This window comes from Athene noctua, chromosome 20 (genome assembly GCF_965140245.1).
Source record: "Athene noctua chromosome 20, bAthNoc1.hap1.1, whole genome shotgun sequence".
In the NCBI taxonomy this organism is placed as follows: domain Eukaryota; kingdom Metazoa; phylum Chordata; class Aves; order Strigiformes; family Strigidae; genus Athene; species Athene noctua.
Window position 1 is genome coordinate 12558630 of NC_134056.1, and position 12571 is coordinate 12571200.

Genomic DNA, 12571 nt, shown 5'->3' on the forward strand with positions numbered 1-12571 from the left:
AGGTTTATAGAGTCTTTTCTCACAAATGGGTCAGTATGCTCTGCTTTACAAGCCTGTAGCTTTTGTAGGCTAATTACTTAATACTCTTTGAAGAGCCTGTGAGATTGATTTAGATTTAGAAATGGAGGTTTCAGTCAAAACAGTTGTCAGAGATGAAGGAACAGACCCTACCTAGGTTTGAAATGCTTGAGTCTATTTTCTGTAGTGTTTTTGCACAGCCGGTATGCCACAGAGAGCTCAGTGGCATTTTTCATTGAAAATTCATTGGGTATGAGGTAGACACTCTGAAAAGTACAACTGTCCTCATATATTGGGCCTTAGTGCCTGTATGACAATAAAGCAGATAATAGTGGTGTTGATAGACAAGAGATGGTAATTGAATGCACAGTTAACAGTTGCCATCCTGTAGCAGTGTAATAAATTAGCTTAAGTTTTGAACACTATGAACATATTTTTACCATAGTCTTTAAATAGTTTTTTTAGCATAAACGAAGAGAAATGTTTCTCTTCATTTGACCACCATCTTACCTTTTTGGTTTAACCTTTTTCAGTTTAGTGTGAATCTTCTTTATTAATCCCCAGAGCTGATTTGTGAGATAAAGCGTTATCACTCCGTTGGTAATGGGGCAGTAGAGGGCAGACGAGGGCTGCTCAGCAGGCTGTGCTTCTGCTCAGGTAAGTCACAACTGTCCTCAGACTTCATCAGGTCTGCGAGCTCAGCGAGCACATCACAGGGCAGTCACCAGGGAGAGCTCCAGCAGGGACTTGTGGGACTCTACACTAGGCACTGGCAAAAGATGCAGTGTTAGAGAGAGCAGAATGACAGTTTACAGGAGTAGAGTTGAAAGGAGGAAATTTTAAATGTTTTTACCCTTTCTTCATTAAAACAGAGCAGAAGGTTATTAATTTCCTTTACATTTGCTTTACAAGGGTTGTTTCCCCCTATTTCCATGGTGATTTTCCTTCAGTTTTTTAGCTTTCATGTTAAATACCAGCACATCTCTACATAGCACTGTGACTGAGAAGAACCTCTAGGCTTAGACATCAGATGATAGGAGCCATCCACTCCTGGGGCTGCAGAGGCTGCAGAGTCAAGGTGCTGAAGGAGAAGGGGATTGAATGTGCCAGGGTCCTTTCTGGCCCTTACCTTCTCAGCTACCTTTTTGTCTACTGAAGTACAGGCAGCAGAATATGATCTGATCTAGACCCAGACAAGCTGGCCAGCAGCTCCAAGCTTTTCATTGGAAAAACTGATATCACCCTTGAAGTTCTGAGCATGAATTCATCATATCCAGACACATGTCTAAAGACCACAGTAGAGCATTTTTTTCATTAGGTGCAGATCAAAACCCTTGTGCTTTCTGTTCTTCTTCCAGACAGCAAAACTAGCAGATAGCTCAGGGATCTGGGGGTAGTTTGGGGCTTCTGCTGTTTCACCTTCCTTGCTGAGGACCGCTGACCCTGATCTGTAGAGGCACAGAACATTTTATGAGAGGCACTATTGCATCTTTGAGGCTACAACAAAAAAAGGTTTTCTTGAATTCTGCCCTACCCTCCACTAATTCACACTTAGGGACTAATCTCGTGATATACTGAGAGACTAATGCACAGCTCGTTTCTCATGAGATTCCCCAGTAGTCTGTAGCAATACCAGGGTGAAAGCCTCTAGCGTTTCAGGTACCCTGATTTTATTAGAAAAAGGCTCCTTTACTTTGTCCCCAGACAAAGTATGCTTTGTCTGGGACCTTCTGTTCTGCCAGGACAGGGTGAAGGAGTCTCATTGTGAATGGAAGTCAAGCTCTCAGGGCAGTATAAAGAGAGGATTGGGTCCACATCCCAGCTCAGGAGGCATTGCGTATCACCTGGGAGTGGTAGCCACGCACCACACCTAAAAATATACCGCAGACATGTCTCACCAATGCTACATGAGTGAAATAAGTGTGTATTGCGGGTTTCATACCCTGGATGACAAATAGATTTCATTTTTACTTCCTCTCTGTTGCTAATAGCCATTAACTCTATGCTAATGGCTGAGAGCAGACTGGATTTTTTGCTTCTGAGTCAGTCCCAGATGCAAAATGTAGTTCAGATGAAGCACTCTTTTCAGGTTAAGAGTTAACACATGCCCAAAGAGGTGCTCTCATAGTATTGTAGTATTCCACTCGTGCTGCACAGCTCAGTCATCATCCCAAAACCCCATTATACAAGCACCGAATAGAAGGATGGGGCCTGTTCTGAAAAGCTGAGGACGTGGTCTTTTACTCTGACCAACAGAACATTGGTTTTGGCTCAGGAGATTGGAGTTCAGACTCCTGTTCACTCAGCTAATTGTTTGACCTTGAGTTGTTCTGCCCTGATGCACTTTGATTTCTGCAAATATAAGGTGTAGATGGTCATGAAACTGCAGGGAAGAGATCTGGCAAAGACTCTGCAGTACCACCTGTGTCACCCTCCTGCCCCAAAGCCAAAGGAGCTCCTGCTGTCATTTCTGATATACATGGAATGTGGAACCTATTCTTAAAGACCTTCAAGCTGAAAGGTTTACCATCTCCTATACAAGCTATGCCAGTTCTTCTCTAGCCCAGCCATTAGATTTTTGTTGGGTTTTTTTGGTTTGTTTTTTTTTTTTTATCCAAAAGGCTATTTGGAATTTCTTTTGCCTTTATGGCTTTTGGTACATGCATCTCACATTTTACTTTGGGCTTTCTGATTTTATGTGTTTGTGCTGTTCCTTTGTATGTGTGTGATCCAGTTTCCACATTCTTTTAACTTCCTTCTTGTGTTTGAGGTCAATAAAAGCTTCGATTTAGCAGTTAGTCTCTTACTTCACTTCCAATTTTTCCATTGCCAGCTCTTCTTAACTCCTTTTCCGCTTATAAATTATTTTCACATGAAATCTTACCTGCTAGTTCTCTGTGTTTATTGAACTCCATTTTGTTGTTTTTATTTTGCTGTTCTTCCTTTTCTTAAGAGCTTTGAATTCTTCATTTTATTGTCTCTTATCAAGTTACCTTTCATTCTCACATTTTCAATTTTTTGTTTCAATCTGTTTTTTATAATAAAATATAGAAAACTGGATTCAAACTCAGTTTCTTTGGTCTATCAGAATATAAAATGTCACTAATGCCTTCAAAAATGTTCAGTCCATCTGTGTTCCTTTGTCCTACTTTCTGCACAGATAGCTGCGCACTTAGAATCCCTCAGTTCTGTCAAATACTGTGCTTTGGATATTTCCTCTAGAAGCTCACAGAAGAAAATGTTCAGTGAATCTTTTTGGTGGCCTAGAGCAGTCACATTGTGTTTCTTTCTGAAGTGCTTTGAAATCTTTAATTCAGATGGTAATAGTATATAATTTTTATGTTCATTTTACCTTCTTTAAAGTGTCATCATATGAGCTGATCTTTCCTACAGACATTGGGATAATATCCAGAGGAAAGATCACTGTATTTATTGGGATAATATTCTGTGGGATAATTGCAATGATTTCCTCAGATTTGACAGCAAGGATATGTTGTCATACTGTGGAAGATTAAAGTATCAGCTTTAAACGTTTCTATTTGAGATGGAAAAGTACAAATTATGAAGTGATGCTTCAAGAGACTCTGAGAAGCTGCAGTAACCAGTGGTGCATCAGTTCATATCCCCCTGATTCCAGGGTCTGGTATTCAGAGATCTTTCTTCATTAGAGTTGAATCCTCACCATGCCATGGTGTGGGGCATGGAGAGTTCTAAGCTCCAAGGCCCTTTGAGTCGGTAACACTAGTTTCTCCCAGTGTATGCTGATTCAAGGGAGGCTGCAGAGAATTTTCACTTTACTATTTTCTGTTACCATTTCTGATTGCTGGTCCTGCTCCTTCCAACTACGTGCATGATGGTTTTAGCCACTGAAACCCCAGTGAAAGCTTTGGTTAACTCTCTCCCTGTACATGCATATCAGCATCTAGCAAGAACTGACAGATACATATGCTAATCCTAGTTAATGTATTTTATCTTCTGCATTTATCTCTCATTGCTGTGTGAAGGTCTTGTTTTTTGCAGTTGTAATGAGACATATCTAATGAAGATGACAGTAATAAAAATAATAACAACAACTGTTGCTTGCTAGCTCAGCAAAACAATAGTCACCTCCCTCTTTGTATGTATATGAAGTCTCTTTCAGGGATATATATTTTATCCAATAAACTTTAGCCACAAGTTTACATCCTGAGTAACATGTTCAAAACTGCTTTAATGGATTAACAGCACAGGTTCCAATTAAATCAGAAAGAATGCAGCCTCTAGAGACATAGAGGTGGTGTGAAGTCATTGACTGTGGAACATATTGAACTAACAAGTGGATCTTATCATTCAGGGGTGGTAGAACCAGAGATATCAGTAGCCAAGAATTAGAATTTCTAATTATGGTTGAAAGTGTAAATAAGTTTATAGTTTAGATAAGATGACAATGTGTGTGTCTGTCTGTCATTGTTCCAAGTGTGATGGCATCCTGCCTTCCACATACAGAGTGTGAAATTGGGGAAGGAAAAATGTAATGTCTAGACAATAAAACTTCAAGGAAGTTCAACTAAATGTCTTTTTCCTTCTTTTAGCTCTCTGCCCTAATGTCATAAATCAGCGGCACTTGAGAACTCTGAATTACCTCTTTTACAAGAGGTTTGTTGAGGTACGTTTCTGTATTGTGTGGCATGGGTGTGAATGAGGCTTTTTGTTTATTTTGCTTTTTGAATAATGTAATAGATGTGGTTGAAATGTATTGATCATATATGAGCAAGTTTTCATTGTGATTATTATTGCATAGAAATGCATTGGATCTGCCACTGGACCTGTTTTTTTCTGTGACTGAATAGTTTGTGTGTCCATTCATACTCTAATGACTGGATGTCACGATCACTCAGAGCTGGATGCTTGTTCACCTCAGCATCCTCATCAGTGATCTGAGACACATGCAGGTAGGTCAGGGTGCACTCTGCATATGTTCACTTTCTTGCAGAAATCTGAAATAAGCAGGAGTATAGTGACTAAATAATTTTTTTGTGGTTTTATTTTTTGGGGTTTTGCATGTTGTGGTTTTTTAAAGAAAACTAGTTTTAAGCATTCCACGTTACTGAGTTCTTTGCAGGCACTTTGCTTTGGTACTTGTGGCCTGGCTGTGATAGGTATGGCCCAAACCTGCCACAGAAGATTTTTTGTGCTAACAGCCTTGTTACACTGAGCAAAATGGTCTTACTTTCAGCTCTGGAACCACTCTTTGAACTAACTTTACTTTTGTCCAGCCTCCAAATTATCTTCTCAAAATCTCTGGTACTTGCCCTGGCACCGAGGGCTTGTAGAAGTAAGAAGATGCCATTAATTCTGTCTGAGGAGCAGGTTTCTAGGAGTCAGCTTGGAGGTTGGCTGCAGAATTACTTGACTCTGGTCTTTTCTTCCCTCTCATGAGTGTACTGAGCCAAGTCATTGCCTTTTGGATGCTCTTGAGCACACTGCACCGAGGAGCACGTTTATTGTTAACAGGGCAATTTTGCTTCTCTGATGGTCTTGATTCATCACTGTACTGTGCCTAGAGTTAGATTGTACCAGCTGAGAGTAAGGTTTTGTTTTGCCTCTTCTAGAAAAAACAGCTGGCACTTGTTGTATCCAGGTGTATCAGTTGGACAGTGAAGGGCAAGGACCACAAGCCACTGAATATCATAGCAAAATGTTGCCATTTCTTGGATTTTGAACTATCAATCTGTATTTGCCAAACATGGAGTGGTATTTCATCTGCAGTTCATAGAAACTTTCTCCTTGTAGATACAAGAAGCATTTTAAACAGAGTTTTAAAAGAGCTCAACAGGTTGTTCAGATGTTCCTGTGGTACTATTGATCCAGTTTTCAGAGAGACAGTTTTCAGGAAATGAGACACCTCCATCAGAAGTGTCTGTTCATTTGTTCAAAAGAGGATTCGTGTGATATTCTGACAGAAGAAGACAGAAGCATGCATTTTTTCTGATCGCCCACTCCCCAGTACTTTGAACGTGAAGATGGGATTGAGTGGTGGGGATCTGATGACACCATTCTAGCACATCCAGTTCAGCTTCCAAGAACTCCTGATCCATCAGTGAAGCCTCTGATCTGTCTTTGCTGCCTGCCAGATCCACTGACAGGAGACCTGGGGGGATTGAGCATTCAGCATCCTGCATCTCAAAGCTTTAATGTTGGATGACATCATTCTTGGTCATCTGCAGTGAGAGAGTAGGAAGCATTTATCCATGTGTATTTCTTTAGCAGAGTGGAATGGATTCCTGATCTGGTGTTCTGTTCTCTCTGGCCTTCCATTTCCTTTGTTTTGGAGTATTTGGAGTATCTGAGCTGGCCATTTACTTCCATTAAGGTACATTTGGCAGCTGTTTCTGGACACATTCCCTTCTTCTGAGAGCTCTTTGGTGTTCTCTGTTTACCATTCTCAGCTGTGTATTAGGTCTGGTTAAATGGCTCCTTTATTTCACTAGTATTTAAAAGACATGCTTGTATATCTCACAGATGTTTTCTCTGAGGCTCTTACTCACTGTTTGCTCTTGTACCTTTCCATAAAAGTGGCACTAGTAATCACTATTACCTCTGCCAGAAGTGCGGGTGAGGCTCAAGCCTCGGTGGCTGATCAGTCTCATGCAGCCTGTGTTCTTGGTGGGGTGGAGAGTAGGTCCCATCCCAAGATTTCCCCAGAGCTGGGTCTGAACTACATTGGAATGGGGATATTAACTTACCAGTTTATCAGACCTTATGATTCCAGAGGATTTTTCATGACTTGGCTGTTGAGAAAAGTGTGTATTTTTGTATACTGAAGGCTCAGCCTTGCAGATGATCCCTGAGATCACTTCCTTTACTGGAGCCGATGGGGATGGCTCTCCACTGGGCTAGCTGTTGAGGTGAACAGTCTCTGGACATATTGCAAATCTGAGGTAAAGGCAACAGCAACGATCCATGCATTCCACCAGACAACGGCCTGTTTCAGCTTTGTTTAGTGATGTCTTTGTCATTGCAAGAGCACCATGTGAGCTTAGAGGCATTCAGAAAGGCTGCTGCACTTTGCAAAGCCATGTGAAGGTAGTTAGTTCTCTGCAAATGAGCCCAGGACCCAGCTCGAGGTAATAATGAGAGTTCGGGCTACTGCTGGGTAAGAGCCTGCCACTGCCTGTGTACTTTGATTACGTATTAATTTTTTTGTCGTATGTGCTGTAGTGTAACAGTTGTCTGAATTACTTCATCTCAGCTGTGTTTTTCTGCCATGCCCTGGCTGCTGACATATGAGAAGCAGAGGTCTCCCGTGTGCTCCAGAATGCATTCCTCAATCACAGTCGATGCCAGTGTGTAAGATGGTGTGTTAAATTTCAGCTTGCTGTATGTAACATTCTCCCTTTTCTAAGATGGCTCAGAAGTAATTTTGTCTTTTCAGAAAACCATGACTCAGGAGAATTGGACAGATCATGTTCAGGTGAGTATGGACTTCCTTCTCTCTACCATTTTCTCAGTGATACTTGCTTGGAGATTATTTTAAAAAGTTCAGAATATCCAGCTCTGGATATTGTAGGCCCACTATTACAGTTTTGCACTTCCTCATAACTTTGTAAGCATATAGCAAAATTGTACATGTGGGGAAAAGCAAGGAGGAAAATTTAGATTTTAATTACTGTTCTGTCTTTAAAAATGCTCTGGTTTGGCTGGAGCATTTAGATAAGATTATCACGTACATTCTTTTACTTATATGCACTTATTTGTAGGTGAACACTACAAATATTTGTGTTGATTAATTACAAGGAGCGGGGAAAAGGGAGTTCTGTTCAGGCAGCTAACCAGGTGTGGGAGTACATCAGGACAAAAGTTAGATTCCCTCTGTGTTCTCTACTCTAATTTCAACAGGTTTATTAGGTGACTGTTAGATATTGTGACTCCTATGTCTTGTGCTGTCAGACACATGTAATTTTAGTAACACAGGAAGAAAGGTAGCGGTATTTTTTTTTTCTTGGTGTACAAATGGGAGAGTTCAGGCAACTATATTTTGGCCTGATACTACAATAAATACATATGTGACAATGAAATATCAAGAAATTCCATGATGACAAACCATTAGTGATTATTTATGTGTCCATGATATCCCTATGGAACTGCAACCTCATGGTGAGTGTTTACTCCTTTTCAATGACTCCTCTCAGTTTGAATTCTGCAGCCATTAAGAATTTCCGACCATCAGCTAGAGTCTTCCTCTGAAAATCCATTTGAATGGTCAGTGTGGGCCTTTGGGTGGTAACAGGCCAGTCCAACAACTAATGATCTCATGCATCTGAGATCTTAGGCACTGTACACACCAGCAGAATGACTGCATTTTAAACATGAGATGGTTCTTCTCTCTTTCATGGGTCAGCAGGGAAAAGAACAATTCAAAAGGCATAAGGATGTGGTTTTTAAGACAGAGATAATTGATAAAATGCCAAGTAGTGCCTCATGTCAACTGTTAAACCTATTGAGTGTTTTCAGTGGTGAATACTCAACTTGCGTGTGTAGTTTATCATACCCATGTGAGAGGGCAGACTCTATCAGGAAAGGAAGGGGTCTTGCCTCTTCATCTCTGTGAACTTATCCAGTGAAAGCGTTTTTCAGGGATCTCTTTGAGTCTTACAAGCTTAAAGGCCAGCACAAGTGCCTTGCTGGATCAACACCCAAGATGAGGTTAGCCATGAAACTGTAGCAGACATCTTCATCACAATTTCTGGATATACTTTGGTGTACGCAGTGAAGGAGTTTCTGTTGGTGCTATGGTGGATAGTGGGAAAAACCTCCCAGTTAACATACACAATTACAGATCATGTCAGTCACTTGTGGAGACAGGAGGCTTGGGAATAGATGCTCTCTGAAAAGTGCTTCTTTGGTGCCTGGTAAGGCAAATCCCTAGAGAACTACAGAGCTCAACAGCTTGATGGACTATGACAGGTCGTCTTTGTTTTCCCAAAGTACTCCAAACTTTGTGTTTTCTGTGTGCTGCCAACTTATATATTTTTGACAACTATGTAATTATCACACGAGTAATGCTTAAACTTGCCTGTTATCAGTCCTGACTTTCAGTGCTATCAGAGATTACTGTCTTGGCACCACTTTAAAGTGATCAGAATCTGTACCTGTGCATCTGGAGGAAACCAAACTAATTGCATGTGCAGGTAGGCTTCTGCTTCATGCTGCTGGCAGTGTGGCTGCACTGATCAAAAGAGAAGTTACAAAGGAGGAATCTCTGAGCAAGTTTTGGGTTTTAGTGCAAAAACTAAGGTTGTCCATGACTTTATTAGTTTTGAAAGGTTGGGCTTTACTTGAAGGAAAGGTTCAACTTTCCATTCAGAGCTTCACCTATGACCTGACATGTTTTGACAAAAAAAATCCATTAGGCTCCTTGTGGAGCTGGAGAGAGTTGTCATTGGTGTTGTATGTCCTATTCATATGTTTAGTTCAGGGTCACAGACAATTTGTATCTCCCAAGTTCTGCCAGGGAATGCAGTATTAAAGGCATATTGGGTTGGGTAGGAAGCAGAGGGTGGGATGCATCCTCTGACCCTCTGGGTCACCTGGGGGAATGGGAACCAACACTCCCAAAAGACTTCACAACAGCAAACTCTTGGTCTGAATTTTTGGATCCTTTTTCCAATTTTAAGTCCAAGGAGATTGAAAGTCTTTATGGGTTTAAACTACATTTTTGTTTAATTCTGTCCTGCAGCCATAACAAAAGACTTAAATTACAGAGACATGAAGAGCCCTGCTGAAAGTGGTGTCTCTCCTTGTTCAGTGGTGCTAGCTGTGCCATTTAGGTATGGCAGGCGATAGACATTTCTGGGCTGGTGTTTCTTTTTGTTCGCCCTGAGCAGTACAAGTACGGAATTTTCCTGTTCCTGCCCTGTGGGATAAATTGAAGGTGTGAGCCTGACTGCTGCTACAAAAGGCAGAAACTCCAGAGTTAATTGTAGGGCCAACAGAACCTGTTTCCAGCCCTGTAGCAAACTGGTTTTGCCCCTTCCGCCTGCCAGCGCCTGCACTGCCCAGGCTGTGGCTGTGCAGGCAGAGGAGGCAGGAGGGAAAGCAAAGGGATCAAAACATCTTCATATCCTAGAGAAACTGCCCTCATCACAACTGCCTGTTGGCAAGCCTGGTTAGCCCAGGAGGAGAGCTACCGTTTGTATCACCTTCTCTAAGCAGAGATGCCTGGAGGGCAGAGGGAGGGGAATAGTACTCTTCTCGCACAGTGCCAGCTGCATTGCTATTCATTAGCTTGCCTTACTGATTCTGAGCTGTATGGAAACATGCAGGAGAGTGCCTGTCTTCACAAGCAGAGGGGAAGGTGTGTAGGATATTGATGGCAGATAGGCAGGAAAAAAGAGGCAGGGCATGAGCACATTGTATGCTTTGCTTTGTGCTGTTCTGCTTCCATTTCTGCATACTTCATATTTTTCATAGCTTTAATCAGCTGCATAACGATGGTAGGATTGGGTAGAGCAACCACAGAACAGCCAAGGCAGGGCACTGATGAGATGCGATCAGGAAGGGTCGTCCTGCCCGCGCCTGCAGAGAGCACTGGGTCAGCAGCAAGAGGGGCTTGTTGAATGCTGATTTTTCCCTGGAAATGCTGCAGTACAGAATCACTCTGAGACAAAAAAGCACTGAAGGCATTTTTCAATCATCTGCCAAGCTTTCAAAAACTGAACACACATAGAACAATAATATCTATGAGAAGCATAGTAGGGAAGCAACTCTGATTGCAAATGTCACCTCTGCCAGTGTTTTAGATGTCAGATAGTATCTGAGATACTTGCACGAGGTTGGCAGTATGACATGGGACCTACCAGGGAGCACTCCCTCCTCAGGTGGCAGCTGAAGCCCGAGGACATCTCAAATAACACCAGACACCTGTGTTTTGGTAACCTGAAATTCTCCTGGTTTAACAGAGGGCTTGGCAATAGAAGGATCGGGTGTTTTGCTGCACTGCTTTTAGTGTGCAGTGTTCTCACCAATGTTTTGGGAGTGATCTTGCAATTGTGCCCTTCTAGACTCCGCTTGGTTGATCAGTGCCTAAGTACCCATTTGGTGTGGAGTTACCCACCCCCCTTCAAGTCTGGTCTGTTCCACATGGGAGCTGTGCCCATCGATGTGAGGAATGTGCCCTGGTGCCACCCCCAGGACACAGTCTCAGCTTGACAAGGAGATGCTGGAGTAGTTGTGCAGGGGGAATGACGGAATGTTATGTGCATTTCTGAACTGTTAGAGCCCAGAAGGCACACGCTTGCTCAATGATTCTAATGTCTGGAGTATTTTTGCAGGGAATATCTTGACTGCAGCAGAGTTAACTAGTTGGTGCAGTTTTAAATGTTATCTCAGGGTACTTTGGCCCAAGAAGTAAACGTGTGTTTGTTTGGACTTCCTGCTATGAAATTCCTTTCCCCATGGAGCGGAACAGGGTGATGGTGCACAGCAACGTAGCTCTTCGTTTGGGGCAATAACTAGAGTTGGTGCTGGGCAGGGTTAAAACCAATTAGTTTATTTAGGACTGTCAGTGTTACAATCACCTGTTTTTCGGGTGTCTGGGACAGTGAAGTGGTAGAAAGGGTGCTTACACTTTTACTGACCTTGAGGCAAAGGGCCTTTTGTTGCTAAATCAAAAAACTTCCTGTGCTAAGGGTTTGCCTGGGGAAAACTGTCCCTTAGTTTCTAAAATGTAAAAATCTTAAACCCTTCCAAAACTAATGCTCAGAAAAAGCACAGGTATTTGAAAAGATGTTGCTTGTTCTTTGGGCACTCATCGTGAGCTGTGGCTCATCAGCCAGCCCTTTGCCAGCTAATGGTTGGAACCTCTCTGTCCTTCATTTTGACATGTGTGCCATGAGAGAAAGGTACAAGGGTACAACACCTAGAAAAATGGCCCATGTTTTTTTTTCAGGCCCTCGTTTTGCAGCTATTCAGTCTGCTATAGCCTTGCATGAGAATGAAGTGGATGAACCCTGGAGCCAGCTGTTCACCATGTTCAGCGCTAGGAGAGGCTGTGGCTAATCTCCTCTCCTTCTCCAGCTGTGACAATGAGATAACTTATTTATTTTAAAATTTCTGGCCATGAAAATCAAACACTGTGCCAGCTCATTCTCTGGGTGACCAGGGGTGAGATGCTAGTGATTTGTAGCACATGTATAAACCTAGTTCCACTAAAATTCTAGGGTTGTTATGCTACTTTACAGATAATATTAAGAAATCTGCCTGAACAGAAGGCATAAAAGTGCCCTCCTCTGTGTGTAATACATTTGAAAAACTTTGACAGTTCCTGGTCCTTAATAGGTGTAAATCATCTTACACTACAGCAAGGAGTTGATGTAATCTTATTTATTTAACCAATTAATTTCTAAATGGCAAACATCCTCAATGACCGATTCCAAGATCTTAATGCACCCTTTCTGTGCAGGACCATTTTGACTTCAATTAAAATGTAACTACCTTTGGAATAAAATTGTTATGCTCAAGGAGGTAATTTTTAAGAGGAATCTAAAGGGCAGAATGCAATTATTTTTTTAAA

General features: G+C 41.9%; 1 protein-coding gene across 7 annotated transcripts in view; it reads left to right on the forward strand.

Moving 5' to 3' along the window:
* The window catches only part of EXD3 (exonuclease 3'-5' domain containing 3), a 297682-nt gene that overhangs the window by 114485 nt on the left and 170626 nt on the right, over positions 1-12571 (forward strand). For all 7 annotated transcript variants that reach the window (XM_074923669.1, XM_074923672.1, XM_074923670.1 and 4 more), the window contains 2 exons: positions 4590-4663; positions 7433-7471. In XM_074923669.1, coding sequence (XP_074779770.1) covers positions 4590-4663; positions 7433-7471 — 113 coding nt within the window. The remainder of the gene's footprint in view (positions 1-4589; positions 4664-7432; positions 7472-12571) is intronic.